The 16,755-nt window shown below is 52.7% G+C and overlaps 1 protein-coding gene across 1 annotated transcript; it reads right to left on the bottom strand.

The window, feature by feature from the left end:
- Window positions 1-32: 32 nt before the first annotated feature.
- LOC100351300 (sialic acid-binding Ig-like lectin 5) lies at window positions 33-16,497 on the bottom strand. Its single transcript, XM_002722346.5, has 9 exons — window positions 16,380-16,497; window positions 15,923-16,306; window positions 15,462-15,740; window positions 15,116-15,163; window positions 13,375-13,632; window positions 12,983-13,279; window positions 12,706-12,805; window positions 11,453-11,534; window positions 33-1,610 (listed from the first exon to the last, which is right to left on the bottom strand). The coding sequence occupies exons 1-9, from the start codon at window positions 16,417-16,419 to the stop codon at window positions 1,416-1,418; spliced, it is 1,683 nt and encodes a 560-aa protein (XP_002722392.4). The 5' UTR covers window positions 16,420-16,497; the 3' UTR covers window positions 33-1,415.
- Window positions 16,498-16,755: the final 258 nt, after the last annotated feature.

Here is a 16,755-nt window from a genome sequence, read left to right as displayed (position 1 = left end):
CCAGGAGCCAGGAGCTTCATCTGGGTCTCCCACGTGGGTGGCAGGGCTCAAGCACTTGGGCCATCTCCTGCTGCTTTCCCAGGCACATGGATCAGAAGTGGAGCAGCTGGGACCCAAACTGGCACACATGGGATACCAGCATCACAGGCGGTGGCTTAACTCACTACATCACAATGGCGGTCTCAGGTTTAGCACTTTTTTAAAAAATTAATTTGACTTTAGAGGAGGAAGAGTACAAGGTCTTTCTTCAGTCCACCCTCTCAACCCAAGTCTACTCGTGAGCTCATATTTTTTAAAAAATTTATTTGAAAGCATTACAGAGAGGTAGAGACAAGAGAGAGGTTTTCCATCCACTGATTCATTCCCCAAATGGCTACAACAGCCGGATCTGAGCCAATCCGAAGCCAGGGGCCAGGAGCTTCCTCTGGGTCTCCCACCTGGGTGCAGGGGCCCAAGCACTTGGGCCATCTCCTGCTGCTTTCCCAGGTGCATTAGCTGGGAGCTGAATCAGAAGTGGAGCAGCCGGGACTTGAACTGGTGGGATGCTGGCACTGCAGGCAGGGCTTTAACCCTCTGTGCCACAGCGCTGGCCCCAGGAGCTCATGTCTGAAGGACGAGGTGGCATGAGCCTTCTGCCTTTCAGGAGGAGGGGTCCCAACGGCAAAGGCGTGGAAGGGTGGGTCCGGAGGAGAGGGCAGATGAATAGTTGGCAGGGAGACCATGAAGGTCTCTAAGTGCCTTCCAGGGGGTGGGGAGGTACTTGTGATGTATTATGTAAAGCCAGAGAGACTTAAATGGAACTTTGGCTCTTAGAAGGAGCCCAGAGAATCCCGTGAATGGGGGGAGAGGCTGCTGTGGGGGAGGGGACCTGCAGAAGGATTGAGAGGTAGAAGCTGGGTGATGAGATGACTCTGGAGAGGGTAGGAGATGCCACGTGAGGAGCTGAGTTCCAGATGGGGGGCTGGTCCTTCCCTGAGAGCCTTCCCGGTGGTCCTGAGGAGGGGAGCCACGCCTACGTGTTGCCGCCAGGTTCTCTGTGCACAGTCACCTTGGGAGCTTCCTGTTCAAGGAAGCGCTGAGCACACGCTGTGCGACACAGCCTCTGTTGGCCGATTTTCATGCGCTCACTCCTTCGATGTTCACAGCGACCTTTGAGGTAGGACTCACAACCTGGGACATACAGAGTGGGAAACCAAGGCACGGAGAAGGGAAGCGAATTGCTGACAGCAATGCGTTCTTAGATAGCGCTGGCTCTTGGATATGAACCCAAGTGTCCCTAACCCCATGGCCTGTCTTCTTTGCACCCCGTGACGCTGTCACAAGGGCTCTTTGTGCTTCCATGGTCAGTCCCAGCCATGTCCTTCCCCCCACAAAGCCGTGATGCCTCCGGGCAGCACCGAGCCACAGCCGGGTCCTCACTTGCTCTTCTTGATCTCCGAGTACTCCGTGGCTCTGGTGGCCTCCTGTTCCTGAGGCTCTCGTGGCTTCATTCCGTGGAAGCTCAGGGAGGCGTAGTGGAGCTCCTGTGGCTGCTGTGGGAGAGGCGCGGCATCCGCGGGAGAGTCTTGCTCTTGGGGGCCGTCTGGCTTGGGGGCCTTCTGCCGGGAATCCTGGGGGGAGGGGAGGGGAGAGAACACAGTCAAGGCAGGGACAGCGAGGCAGGGGTGGTGCAGCGACCTCTTGGAGCTTCACGACGCCTTGACGTCCGTTTTGGAAAGGAATTGAGCTTTATGCAGCCGGAAGTGGGGCTTGGAAACCCTTGCCACCCTCCTGCCTGTCCCTGGAGATGGTTAGTCCACATCTCTGCCTTGTACAACCGCCTCCTGGTGACCACGTCCCCGTGGGACAGCTATGGACAACCTACCTGACCTGCCTGCACACCCTCACACCCCTGCATGGACGATGCAGAAACCACCTGTCAATCAAGTGTGGCTGCACAGCACTCATGCCTGCCTGCTCCACACTGACAAGTCCCACTCTCCCCACACCTGCTATTTGAGAGCTAGTTTTCAGGTTCTAGCAGGGGAGCGCAGCTACTCGTATACCCTTGACCGAAGACCGGTCCTCCTCTAGCGGGGAAGGTCGTCCTCTTCAACCAAGCGTGCAGCTTCGGGAGGGACACACATGGAGCAGTGAGGGAGGAAGGGGACACCCGCCCAGCCAGCCAGATCAGCCAAATCAACCCTGGCGATCAATGGGGTGACAGATGTTGCAGCCAGATCGCCCTCACGTTCCACACCTGCTGTTTGTGCTGTCCTGATGTCCCCAGCCCCCCAAAGGTACACACGTGGGTCCTGAGGGGCAGGCGCCCTCTTTTCTCTGGGGTCTGTGACCAACAAGCTGCTCCTGGGGTTTCCTGTGTCTGTTGAGTCCTTGCCTTATCTCACTGCCACACCGACCCGACCTTTCCCATGGCTCTTGGTGTGAGCACAATGGACGTCAGTGAGACGGCAGCCACGGAGTTGCCTGCTGGTGTGAGTGAGATTCCTGCGAGAGGGACTCTTGGTCCCGGGATGGGCACTTAAGCGTCAGGCCATGCGTCAGGATAAAGAAGGATCTTGTGTACACCCCTGACCAAACCCCTGGAGCTCCAGCGCCTGCGCTAGGGTTCATGGCCGCTCTGTTGAGAGCGACCTCACATGGGGTTGATGGGACATTAGGTCCCAGTGTTCACACTCTGCCAGGTGAAATCGAAATGTGAGGGCCTCAGACGCATTTTCAGACACGTGAGACTTCAGAAGCCTTGATACAGAGAAACCCAAATGGAAAAATTCAAATAAAATGAGAAAACAAACAGAAAGGAAATCTGGTGGTATGGCTGGGATATAAAGGTATAAAATGTGTACTGCATTTTTTTTTAAATACCAAAGAATATAAAAAAAAGTTAAGTGTGTTTATAACAATCCAGGATAAAAACTCAGATCTGCAGCAAAGCATCAACATTGCGGGGGGGTGGGGTGGGGGTGGAGAGAGACCAGGAAATATAAAAGCACGCTCAAGTCCTTCTGCTATGAGTAATACAGACACATTAATTTTTTTTTTTGACAGGCAGAGTGGACAGTAAGAGAGAGAGACAGAGAGAAAGGTCTTCCTTTGCCATTGGTTCACCCTCCAATGGCCGCCGCGGCCGGCGCACCGCGCTGATCCGATGGCAGGAGCCAGGAGCCAGGTGCTTCTCCTGGTCTCCCATGGGGTGCAGGGCCCAAGCACCTGGGCCATCCTCCACTGCACTCCTGGGCCACAGCAGAGGGCTAGCCTGGAAGAGGGGCAACCGGGACAGAATCCGGCGCCCCGACCGGGACTAGAACCCGGTGTGCCGGCACCGCTAGGCGGAGGATTAGCCTAGTGAGCCGCGGCGCCGGCCAGACACATTAATTTTTAACTAAGGACAAAAGTGAAATATTGAAAACATGAAACCACGTGACAGTAGAAGGTAAAATAGTAGAAGAAATTTGCATAAATCAATATTCACGATAAATTTTCAATAGAATAAACTCAACAGATGAGGTCAAATTGGGTTTTTAAAAGCTTAGTTATACACGTTTTACAGAAGTTACTACTAAACATAAACACATAAAATTTTGGGAGAAAAAAACATGGAGAAGCATCAGACAACCGACCAACCAACGACAAGTTGATGCAGCTGTTTGGAACTAGACTTCCAAGAAAAAATACCAAATGTAGGGTATGTTGTGGTGCAGTGGGTTAAGCTACCTCCTATGACGCCGGCATCCCATAGTCCTGGCTGCTCCACTTCTGACCCAGCTTCCTGTTAATACACCTGGGGAAGCAGCAGAAGATGACCCAAGTACAGGGTTCCTGCCACCCACATAGGAGACCAGGATGGAGCTCCAGGCCCCTGACTTCAGCCTGGCTCAGCCCTGGCCATGACGACCATTTGAGGAATGAACCAGTAGCTGCAAAATTCTCTCTCTCTCTCTAACTCGCTGTCTTTCTGTAACGCTGCCTTTCAGATAGATAGATAGATAGATAGATGATAGATAGATATTTTTTAAAAATAATGAGTATAGAGAGGATCACTACATGTGATAAGATATTCAGATGAGGAGAAAAACTCTTCCAAAATATATGGTTTTAATTTATAAATCAAATGTAAGAAACACGTGTGAAATTGACCAATATATTAACATTGTAAGATTTCAACACGTGTCTCTCAAATATCAGTAAGTCAGGAAGATCTATCAGTATGAGTATTTGAGCATTAAAATTAATGCAGTGACCTGGTAATCTTATCCAGCATTTAAGAAATAAAAAATTCACATTATTCTTAATCACACAAGAAATAGATACAAAAATATATACATACAAGCCACAAGACTTAACAAATTAAAAAACTTAACAAATTAAAAAAAAAAACAGATCTCATAAAAACCAAGTATCCTGACCAAAAAAAAAATCATCTTACAATAAACTAATCATGGAAATATGTTTAAACATTTGTAAACACTTAGATTTTTTAATCCCAAATAGTTTGATTGAAAGAAGAAATTATAGGTTTTTAAAATACCCAGAACAAAAAATATAAAGACAGCATACACCAAAATCTGTGGATTGAGCAAAAGTGATGTTTGTGAGAAAGTTATCCATCACTGCTTCATAAGCAAGGGAGAACTATAGATTAATAAACTAGGTATCCACCTTAAAATTAGTAAAGACATCAGAATAAACAAAGAGAGTAATAAAGAACACAAGAAAATGAATATAAATATAGAAAACAAAGATACAAAGAGAAAACCAACAATCCAAACAGTTGGTTCTTTGAAATAGGCAAGCGAGTTACCTGGGGCGGGGGATCACAAATGACCAATGTCACGAATATGAAGGGAGAAGCCATCTCAACAAACCATGTAAACACCAGAGAGCACCGCCCATAGCACTCTCTGAAAAGATTACAAACCTTGGATGAGACAAAATGAACGAGTCCCAGAACACAAAGCTCACTGAAGAACACACAAAATGATGGAATCGAAGAAACTGCCCCCGGAGACAGCACCGTGCCCAAATGATTCTACAAGCGACATTTTCTAATCATTCAAGATCCATGTTAGTCCAATTGTATGCACTCCTCTCCAGGTAGTAGAAGTTGGGGGAATAGCCCCCAACTTCTCAACGCCATCTTGATGCCTCAACAGAGGGAACAGGAGGAGAGAGGAAAATGGCGGGTCCATTGAAGCCACGCCTGGGGGTGCCAAAGGGCTAAGCAAAAGGCCCCCAAACTGAAGCTACTACAGAATTACAACAGACGCGCCACGTGCCACGTGCTCCTCCCCGGGGGATTCTGCAAAACCTTTCACGGTTGCTCACAGAGCGTTCAACATCTCACAAAGCCCTGTTGGGTGGCATCACTGGACAGGGGTGGGACTTTAGGGGAGGGGGCTTGGTGGGAGGTCCTCAGGTCATGAGGGTGTGACTCACAGCTAGCTCCCATGGGACCCGCTGGGTTCTCACAAAAGGATTATTATAAAAACTGGAGTTTGGGTCCACTCCCTCTCCAACACCCCTGGCTCACGTGAGATCCTTCCTCTGTGCGCCCTCCACCATCTGCTGCTTTTACCAGAGGCCAAGCCAATCTCAGTCTTTCAACCTCCAACACCGTGAGCAGACCTCTTCTGAGAAACTGAGCTGCCTCAGGAATTTATAGTGATGCAAAGCTGGCTGATACATGGAGTGAGGGAGAAAATCCTGTTAGCAGGTGCATTTGAAAGGTTCAAAGAAGTTTGTGATGAAAACTCAAAGTTGTTAGGCTGGCGCCGTGGTTCAATGGGCTAATCCTCTGCCTTGCGGCGCCGGCACACCGGGTTCTAGTCCCAGTCGGGGCGCCGGATTCTGTCCCAGTTGCCCCTCTTCCAGGCCAGCTCTCTGCTGTGGCCAGGGAGTACAGTGGAGGATGGCCCAAGTGCTTGGGCCCTGCACCCCATGGGAGACCAGGAGAAGCACCTGGCTCCTGCCTTCGGATCAGCGCGGTGCGCCAGCCACAGCGCACAGGTTGCAGCGGCCACTGGGGGGTGAACCAGCGGAAGAAAGACCTTTCTCTCTGTCTCTCTCTCTCTCACTGTCCACTCTGCCTGTCAAAAAATAAAAAAAAAAAAAAAAAGAAAGAAAAAGAAAACTCAAAGTTGTTTAGAGATAGAAAGGGACTTCCTTGACCTCATCAAAGTTAACAAAGACAAATTTAAATGGTAGACTGTTGGCCATTTCCTTTCAAATCAGGAGCAATGAAAGATGTCCAGGTTTACCACTTGTATTTGACTGGAGACAGCAAATGAAGAGAAGAAATCAGAATGAAGTGCTTAGATACAGGAAGAAATGGGCTGTTAGGACTTTGCAGATGATATAATCATGTAATCTGAGGTATCAAAAGATTTTTAAAGGGGTTGGTGCTGTGGTGTAGCGGGTAAGGCCGCCACCTGCAGTGCCGGCATCCCATACGGTTACGGGTTCGAGTCCTGGCTGCTCCACTTCTGATCCAGCTCTCTGTGGTGGCCTGGAAAAGCAGTAGATGGCCCAAGTCCTTGGGTCCCTGCACCTGTGTGGGAGGCCTGGAAGAAGCTCCTGGCTCCTGGCTTCAGACTGGTGCAGCTCTGGCCATTGAGGCCAACTGGGGAGTGAACCAGCGGATGGAAGACCTCTCTCTCTGTCTGCTTCTCCTCTCTCTCTGTGTAACTCTGCCTTTCAGATAAAAAAATAAATCTTTAAAAAACAGATTTTTAAATAATACCCAGGATGAATGTTTGATATTTTAAAGTCATATACAAATTATTTGAACTAATAAGAGGCTTCCCAAGCTGGAAGGATTTAGATCAATCTTAAAAATGGCTGGTCACTTGCTGCATGCAGTGAGAGAATGGAGGTGACTCCCAGCGCCCAGACAGCTGACCCCAGAGGAGGCCGAGTGTCCCTGTGAAGGGATGCACCATCCCAATGGAGACTTGAGAGGAACTCAGCGGGGGATTCAACCCCACCGCTGTGGGAGGGGAACCGGAGAAGGTCCTGTTGACAAACGGTAGGGAAATGAAAAGCAGCTTGGTGCAGTCACAGCTCGAGGTTTCGGACGCCTGTTGCCACATGCGGCTGTGTGCTCACTTCCCCTTCAAAGCAAGCATCCGGGAAAGCCGGTCATGGGTTGAACTCGGCTTGGTTCTACTTGCAGGGCGTACATGAGGCCAAGCGTTTCCTTCTCAGAACCTGAGGCCCCAGAAGATGAGTCAGTTCTCCAAGGAGACAGCTTTAGGTTTGCATCGGCTGCTTTGGATCCGCACACCGCGAAAGTTAAACGTAAGGATACCACCACGTTTTCAGGTGGCGTCTCCGTTTCTGAAAACAGCCATCAGCAGGCAGATGAAAAAAAATCCAAGATTTCTCCGGCAATCAAAACAGCAAGATTTAAATGACACCAAGACCAACTTGGGGATTTATTACTTGCAGAAAGAAAACATGGATGTTTCATTCTGCATTTCAGCAGTAAGCATCAGAAAAAACACTTCTAGAAAAGACAGCCCTATCAGCGTGCAGGAAGAAACACAGCAAGAGACGGTGAGAGCTGTGTTAGGCAAACCCACATCTTTCCTGGAAACAGTGAAGATGCACAAACAAGGGAGATACATCTGTTGCTGCAGATGAGAAGACCTGAACTCATGGATAGGCAAATTCTTCCTAAACTGAGATCTGGGCTCAGTGTGACTCCAATCAGAACGCCAACAGGAGTGTTTTTTGGAATCTGGCAAACTGATTGTAACATTTAAGTGGATCAAAAAATACTAGCCAAGACATTACTGAAGGAGATCAAGGAAGGATCTTATTCTATTAGACATAGGGACTAATTTTTTAATATTTTTTTATTTGAATGAGAGAGAGAGAGAGAGAGAGACAGGGAGGGAGAGAGAGAGAGAGAGAGAGAGAGAGAGAGAGAGAGATCTTCCATCTGCTGGCTCATTCCAACAGCCAGGACTGGGCCGGACCTAAGACAGGAGCCAGGCTCTTCTTCTGGGTCTCCCATGTGGGTAGCAGGGGCCCAACCACTTGGACCACCTTTTGCTGATTTCCCAGGCAATCCGCGTGGAGCTGGATTGGAAGTGGAGCAGTGGGGACACAAACTGGCGCCCATACGGGATGCCGGTATTGCAGGCAGTGGCTTAATGGGCTGCCTCACATCACTAGCCCCTGGGACTCATTTTTGAGATTATATGAGGCATCTTTAAAAAGTTCATAAGAAACGCATATTGTGAAAAACCTATGCATATATTTCAAAAAATTTTGCACCAAAATAAGTTTCTGTCCATTCCATCTTTCCATGATTCCTGACATTCTGTTGATACTAGATAGTTCTGATCCAGAGATGGAAAAATTGACCACTGGAATAAAGTTAAGGGACTGGTGCAGTGGTGTAGCAGGTAAAGCCGCCACCTGCAGTGCCGGCATCCCTTATGGGTGCCAGCTTGAGTCTCGGCTGCTCCACTTCTGATCCAGCCCTCTGCTGTGGCCTGGGAAATCAGTAGAAGATGACCCAAGTGCTTGGGCCCCTGCACCTGTGTGGGAGACCTGGAAGAAGTTCCTGGCTCCTGGCTTCAGATCAGCACAGCTCCAGCCATTGCAGTCAATTGGGTAGTGAACCAGTGGATGGAAGACCTCTCTCTCTCTCTCTCTCTCTCTCTCTCTCTCTCTCTCTCTCTCCTGCCTCTCTGTAACTCTACCTTTCAAATAAATAAATAATATTTTTTAAAAAAGGATAGTTAAGGTCACAGCAAGAGGCCTACATGTATATAGAATGGATATCTGGCAGAAATGTTGTGGCCGATCAATGGAGGAGGAAGGAGCTGATCACAAGCTGGAGGGACATATGGATCAACCCTGTATATCACACATGGAAATCAACTCTAGATACATCAGATTCTTAAATATGAAAAGGGAAATGCAGCGCTTTTAGTAGAAATGATACTTGAATGCCAGGATGGAAAAGAATTTCCTAAATGAGACCCAAAGGGCCCTCAATAGCAAAGACAAGATTGGTGAATATGATTATATTACAATTAAGAACTTACGTTCATCATCGGTCACCTTAGGAAACATGAGGACAAGCCACCTGCTGGGGAATGAGACTTATGATATAAGTAGAAAAATGGTATAAATACATAAAGCCCTGCAACAAATTCAGAAAGATCAAGCACTTGGTAGGAAGATGTGCTCTAGAGATACATAACCAAGATCTCGTAGAAGAGGTGTGCATACAACAGTGAAAAGGGAGAAAGATTGTTTTTTATCCTCATTGGTAACATAGGAAATGCAAATAAATCCCATAGTAAGATGACAAAAAAAAAAAAACCCTGAGAAAACAGAAAAGCAAATACCAGAGAGACTGCAGATCAGCAAAGTCTCCTAAGCGCAGGCGGGAGTTAAGTGGACGGTGGATGCGGTCTTTTTGAAGAGCTTGTGATGTAAAGATGGACACACACCTTGCAACCCAACACTCTTGCATGTAAATATGAGATGTGAATAAGAATGTTCCTGAGGACAGAGGGGCGCCTCATGCCTGGGAGCAGGAGCTCAGGTAACAGATACAACTCTAAAGCGAGTTATCAAGTAGCCGGGGAGAGGACTGAGCTGCACCTTTGTGCAATACTGTGGGTGAGTCGTCACAATACCCTGTTGAGTCAACAAGGCGAGCTCAGGAAGAGTACGCGGAGCAAGATACTCTGTGCAGGTTCAGGAACGGCTCAACCCGGCGTGCAACAGGTCTTCAAAAACACACACGAACAAAACTAAGCACGGATTTCAACTTTTTTTTTTTGCTGCAAAATAAGTGTACCTTTACTATTTTTAAAAAATTTTATTTGAAAGACAGACAGAAACAGATAGAGATCTTTCCATCCTCTGGCTCACTAGGTAAATGCCTACAAATGCTGGGACTGGGCCAAGCTGAAATCATGAGCCCAGGAACCAGTCTGTGTCTCCCCTGTGGGTGGCAGGGACCCAAGTACTTGAGCCATCGCCTGCTAGTTCCCATGGTGTGCGTGAGCAGGAAGCTGGAGTCAGACACAGAGCCAGGACTCCGACCAGGTGCTGATACGGAATGCGGGCAACCCAACAGGCAACTTCACTGCCGTGCCCAATATCTACCCCAGTAAACGTATCTCTTAATTCACTTTTCCCCTGAACTTTTGTAAGTCTCAGACTAGGAAGACCAGACTCAGAGCGATGGTTACTGGGGATTGAACAAGGATCAAGATAGTAGATACAGGTTATCATCAGTGTTTCAGGACATCAGCGTTTATCACAAGATAAATGAAATAGAAGAAATAAGGAAGCATGAGTGAACAATGCTTGCTCTAGTGGTAACAGCCTGGCTGTGAAATAGACATGTTGAGTACTTCTTCTTTTTAAATTTATTTGACAGATAGGGAGAGAGAGAGAGAGAGAGAGAGAGAAAGAGAGAGAGAGAGAGAAAGGTCTTCCTTCCGTTGGTTCACCCCCCAAATGGCCTCTACGGCCAGCTCTGTGCTGTTCCAAAGCCAGGAGCCAGGTGCTTTTGCCTGGTCTCCCACACAGGTGCAGGCGCCCAAGCACTTGGGCCATCCTCTACTGCCTTCCCAGGCCACAGCAGAGAGCTGGACTGGGAGAGGAGCAACCGGGACTAGAATCCGACGCCCACATGGAATGCTGGCGCCGCAGGTGGAGGATTAGCCAAGTGAGCCATGGCGCTGGTCCCCATGTTGAATACTTCTATTTAGGTCAATATGGACTCGGTTTTATAAAAGGAATAGGAAGGGGATATACTGGGCAGGAATAGAGTAAGTGAAAACACAGTGGCTCCTGTTCTCAAGAACGTCACAATATGAGGAGGAGGTAAGTGCTATGGCGCATGCTGAGACTCTCAGAACAGGGGTGCAGGTGCAGCTGGGGGCACGTGGAGGAGGGAGGCGCGGACATGAACCAGGAGGGGAAGAAGAGTAGGAGGTACCGAGATCGGAGCTACAAGCGTTAGACAAGGAAGTCTGGTGGAAATGGGGCAAGGATTGTACGTGGAAAGGCTGAAAGCTGTGAGAGGCTCAGTCTGTGTGCAGACAGGACTGCGCGGCCAGACTACAGGGCGGGTTCAGGGCCAGGAGCAGGCTGGGGTGGCCATCACCAGGGGTGAAGCCGTGGGACGGACAACGCTGCAACTCCAGGTTGGCTGGGAAGCGACAGCTCCGGGGAGATGGTTAGGCAACCTGTGTCCAGGAAGCCAGCTGGGCTTGGCGGTCAGCAGAGAGGAAACAGGCGGACGAGGAGGAGCAGAGAGCCACTTAGCCTTACTTAGGGAGAAGACTGGCTGGGAGGTGACGATCCGTCAGCCACAGGACAATGCTCACGTGTTTGCCCAGGCGACCACGGAGGAGCTCCGCATGGACTCGGCCAGTGGGCACGACCAAGGGCCCTCGGGCACCACGTCACTCACCCAGGTGACGGAACCCATGACAGGATCTTCGTCCTCCGCGCCCTCCGGTCTCCCAGCGGCCGGCTTCCTACAGATCTTCACTCTAAGAGAAGAACCGGCAGGCTGTAGCAGGGAGGGCTCAGGATGCGGGAGCAGGCTTCCCCCCCGCCCCTGGGAAGACCATGAGAAAGACGGCCGAGGTATCCAGTGCCCGAGTGATCCCAGATGAGCCGGGATTCGGTCAAGGTGGCCTGAGACGAAACTTCCTTTACTGAAGACCTCCCCTAACACAAAAACTCGCTCCCATAGGATCTCTAACAGTCTTGCTCGTAACAGCAAAGGAGTGGCAGCTGCCCGGATGTCCATCGGCACGAGAAGGGCCAAATAAAGCGTGGGCCGTCTGGACAATGGATAGGAAGGAGTGGAGTACTGCTGGACGCTTCAGCTTGGATGGACTTGGAAAACGCAGCGCTAAGCAAAGAATCCAATCAAGGAGGACCACATATTTATAATTCCACGCACAGGAAGTGCCCAGAATAGAGAGAGAGAACAGATTCCGGTTGTGGGAAAGTTGGGAGGCGACAGCCCAGGGGTGTGGGATTTCCTCCTCTCTCCCTCCCTCCCTTCTTTCTTCAGTTCCGTTTTCATCTGGGGTGGAGGTGGGGCAGGAGCAGGGGAAGTTCTGAAATGGTTCGTGGCGATAAGGGCACAGTTCCTGAGTGCAGCTGCATCGCGTCAAAAGTGCGACTCATTCAGGCGGGATGGCTCAGCTCTGCTGTCTGGGATTCAGTGGCCTCACTCCTGCCTCCCACACCCCCACCCCATGCCTTCTGCAGGGAACGCTTGTCCTCTAAATCACCCTGGCGTCCACTCTGCACATAGGCTGGACTCTGTCACACCCTTGACAGGTTCTGATTTTCTGAGTCTGCTTCCTGGGTGCAGTCCCTCCAGACCCCTGCCCCAGACAACCGCCTGGACTGCCACTGACCCTAAGCCCGCGTGGACGGTCAGTCACTGCCCGGGGGACAGCCGCTCAGCAGCTCAGCCACGCCTATATGCTCCAAACCTCCAGTCAGAATCCCCTGTCCCAGCACCGCCCCGTGAGATCTGCTTGTGTCACACCCTGAACCATGGCTCAGTCACTCTGTGGCCCTGTGCGCCCTGACCCCTGTGTACCCCATCAGCACCTGTCTTGCATCTCTGTCAATCACAGAACAGGTGCTCTTTGAATTAAAGACCCTAGATTACAACTATTCGCCGAGACGGAGACTTACATGCCCAAGACGAGGAGGCACAGACACAGACCGAGCAGGGCTATGGCTCCAGCTCCCGCAAGGGCGGTGGAAACCACTCCTCCCTCCCAGGCCGCTTTCCCTGCAGGAAAGAGGGTGCTGAGTTGCCTTGAGCCCAGGAATGTCTCTTGCCCTCCTCCTCCTCATGGAGCCTGCTTTAGCTCCTGCTCAGCCCAGAGACAGGGGGACCCTGTCCTGCCAAGCCCCAGCCCCCCATCTCCCACCGCCCACCACTCAGGGCCCCAACAGGGCCCCTGACCTGGCAATAGCAGGAAGGTGACATTGTGGGTCCTGTGGACGTTCCAGGCCTCGCAGCTGAGCCTGAGGTCGGAGCCCAGCTCCCCGCGGAGGCTCAGGGAGCTGTTGGCCCAGGGCCCGGCGGAGCTGGAGGTGACGGTGAAGGAGGTGTGGCTGCTGTTGCCACTGCTGTTCCCCGCCAGCAGCCGCTCCCCGAGCCGCCAGTGCAGGGAGGGGGCGGGCCGGGCTCGGGAGGAGCAGCTGCAGCGCAGACCCCTGGCCTCCCAGGAGCAGGAGGGGCCAAACAGCTGTGCGGGGTCTGTGAGGAGGGAGGGAGGAGGCACAGGACTCAGCAGGGGGCCCCTTCTGTCCTTGATGTCGTGGGGTTCTGGCCCCAGGTGCCCCCAAACTCACAGTAAACAGAGAGATTGACGGAACCCTGCAGGGAGCCCAGCGGGTTCTGGGCGAGGCAGGTGAACAGCCCCTCGTGCTCCGGCTGCACCTGCGGCAGCTCCAGGCTGTTGTTGGTGGAGATGGGGATGGCATTCTCGGCTGGAGACCCCTGGAACCAGCTCAGATTTGCACAGGAGTTGCTGTCCACCTGGCACAGCAGTCGCAGCGCCAGACCCTCCATGATGGAGAAGGTTGAGTTGCTCTTCAGGATCTGGGAGCCTTTGGGGAGAGAAGGCGTGGAGGGCGGTGCAGGGAGGCGGACGGCCTCCATCTTCGCCCCTCCCCAGAATCCGGCTGGCACCCCTTCCCCTCCCTAAGCCCATGCCCTGGGGTCCCTCTTGGCCCACAGGCCGAGCCTCACACCCTCAGGGAGCTGTGCAGAAGAGGCCCAGCAACCCCACTGGGCAGGCATGGGCTGCAGGGCAGGGGAACAGCAGGGCAGGCGTGGGCTGCAGGGCAGGGGAACAGGCAGCCCTGATGACTTTGCAAGCTACAGGGGTCTTCAGAAATGCAGCCCCATAGACTGAGCTAAAGCTGAGGAAAGTGGGGTGCAGGGACCACTTTGGGAGTCCCTGAGGTCCAGCCGCCCCCACACACTTGGCCGGCTCACCCAGGACCTCTGCGGGGCCTGGGCTCATTGTCTCCTGACTGTGAAATCTGGTGTCAGGATCAGAGCCAGAGCCTGAGCCAACGTAAGTGTGCTGGCAGTGGATTTGGCCTTGGTGCCTGTGATTAGAACTGGACAGGGAGGGTGGGGGATGGGCAGTGTGCATTTCCCCATGGCTTTGGGCATGCGTGTGTGTGCATGTCTTTGTGAATGGATGTGTGAGCATGTGTGTATGTGTGTGTAAGTATATTGTGCACCTGTGTGCATAGATGTGTATGTGCATGTGTCTGTGTGTGCATATCCATACACTGTGCATGAAAATGAGTGCATGTGTGCACATGTACATAGATATGTGCACACGTGTTCGCACGTGTGTGCATGCATATGTGCAAGCATGTATATGCACATACATGTGTGGGTATGCAAGTGCACACTGCATACACATGGCCATATGCATGTAAATGTGAGCACATGTGTATTTGCATTTGTTCATGTGTATTTGCATACATGCATGTGTATGCATACATACATGCATATGCATATACACATGTGGGTATGCGAGTGCACATGGCACACACACAACCACATGTGTATATATGCGCACATGTATGTGCATGTGGGTACACATGAGTGCATGCATGTGGGCACATGTGTGCCTGAATGCAAGTGCATGTATGTGTATGTGTGCATGTGTGTGTGTGTGTACATGAGCACACACGTGAAGGGTGCTGATTCCTTTTTTTTTATTTGACAGGTAGAGTTATAGACAGTGAGAGAGACAGAGAGAAAGGTCTTCCTTCCGTTGGTTCACCCCCCAAATGGCCGCCATGGCTGGAGCTGCACCAATCTGTAGCCGGGAGCTTCCTCCCGGTCTCCCATGGGGTGCAGGGCCCAAGCACTTGGGCCATCCTCCACTGCCCTCCCAGAGCACAGCAAAGAACTGGAGTGGAAGAGGAGCAACCGAGACTAGAACCCGGCGCCCATATAGGATGCCAGCGCTGCAGGATGCTGGCCTTTGTCTTCTGTTTCCATTCAAGCTCTGACGCCCCACCTCTACCCCTAGACTGGCATCCCCAAGAGCAGAGGTTTCTCTACCTGTGCTGTTTCCCAGGAAGGCCCTGACGGTGAGGTTCTGCACAGCATCTGCCGGGAGAGAGGGCCCTGTCAGAGGTGAGGGTGGGTGGGGCGTGCACCCGGGGGGCACCCAAGGAAAGGCCGGGGTCTGCTGACCACGCCACACCCGCACTCCTCAGGCTCAGAGACACCCAAGCTTCCTCAAGCTAGTGTCATCTCTGTCCCTACACACATACGCACTCACACACACGCACAAACAAGCACACATCACACACATGCATTACTCACACATGTACACACACACATGCACACACACCACTCCCAATGCCCTCGGGGGCCCAGCTGTCCCCTCTGCCCCAGCACTCACAGGAGACATTGAGCTGGACGGTTCTCTCCGTGGTCACCCAAGCTCCTTGGAGGTCCACCCGACAGGTGAGGCTGGTGCCATGGTCCTGGGGCCTCGGCGTGAAGGTGAGCAGTGGGGAGCGCAGCGTCCCGGGGTCCCGAGAGCCAAGGGCCTCCCCCGCCCAGGAGAAGGAGAGCGGTCTCCCCCCGGGGCAGGAGCCCGGCAGGCTGCAGGTCAGCTGCGTGGGGCGGCCGGACTCCAGGGGCACCGGGACATGGACGTGAGGCTTCTCGGTCAGGGCTGGGCAGAGAGGCAGGTGCTTGGCCCAGGGTGGGGACCATTGCGACCCTGAGAGCAACCCGGGCCTCGGGCCCCAGGCTGGGTCCTGACCCCACATCCCTTCTCAGCAGCCCAGCCCACCCTGTCCCTGACCTACTACAGGGTGGCCAAGCCCCCGGCCTCACCCGGATCCCCTGCCATACCTGTCACATGCAAATACAGCTTCGTTTCAACGTAGTTGTATTTCACATCACGTCCTGTCTCCACGCGGAAGAAGTACCACCCTGTGTCCCCCCACCTGGCGTCTCTGATGCTCAGGGAACAGTTGGGGGTCCAGAGGTCGCTGGAGACGTGGAATCGGCCCTGGGCCTCCGTCTTCACTGGCCGTTGTGGATGGTTTGTGGCCACAGGGGCATCGTATTTGATGTGGTCCCCCTCCCGGAACCAGAAGATGTAGACTTGGCTGGAGGAACCCCAGTAGGACGTGGGGTAGGAGAAGGAGCAGGGCACAGAGACACACAGCCCCTCCTGCACCGTCACCGACCGCTGCACCTTGAGTTCGTACCCGGGATCCTCCTGCAGGGACCCTGGGCAGGGGGACACAGAGGCTCAGCCACTGCCCGGCCCCACCTGTGCCTCCCCCTCCCCCGGCCCACTCACCCCCCCACAGCAGGGGCAGCAGCAGCAGCAGGGGCAGCATAGAGTCGCCGTCCAGGACCCACTGTGGGAAGGAAGTGCCCGGAGCGTGGGGTGGGGCCGAGGCAGCTCGACAGGAAGCCGGGGCTGAGCAAGAGCTGTGGTCCCCGCCTAAGGGGAACTGGGCCCACGTGGGACAGCGAGTGAGGCGGGGGTCATCTGCCTCCAGCCGTCCTCCCACCCCCAGAGACACTGCAGGTGGAGATTCGGGGTCCCCGGAGCGGGAGAAGCCAGGTCATGTTCAGATCAGAGTGACATCCCCCGGGAGTCGACGCAGATGGGGAGGAGACACGAGGGCCAGTCCCGGGGCGGGGGCGAGGGGGCAGCTCCGCGGCCCCCG

Source organism: Oryctolagus cuniculus, chromosome 18 (assembly GCF_964237555.1).
Source record: "Oryctolagus cuniculus chromosome 18, mOryCun1.1, whole genome shotgun sequence".
Taxonomy (NCBI): domain Eukaryota; kingdom Metazoa; phylum Chordata; class Mammalia; order Lagomorpha; family Leporidae; genus Oryctolagus; species Oryctolagus cuniculus.
The sequence above is the reverse complement of the archived record's forward strand: the minus strand, read 5'-3'. Positions and strand labels throughout refer to the sequence as shown.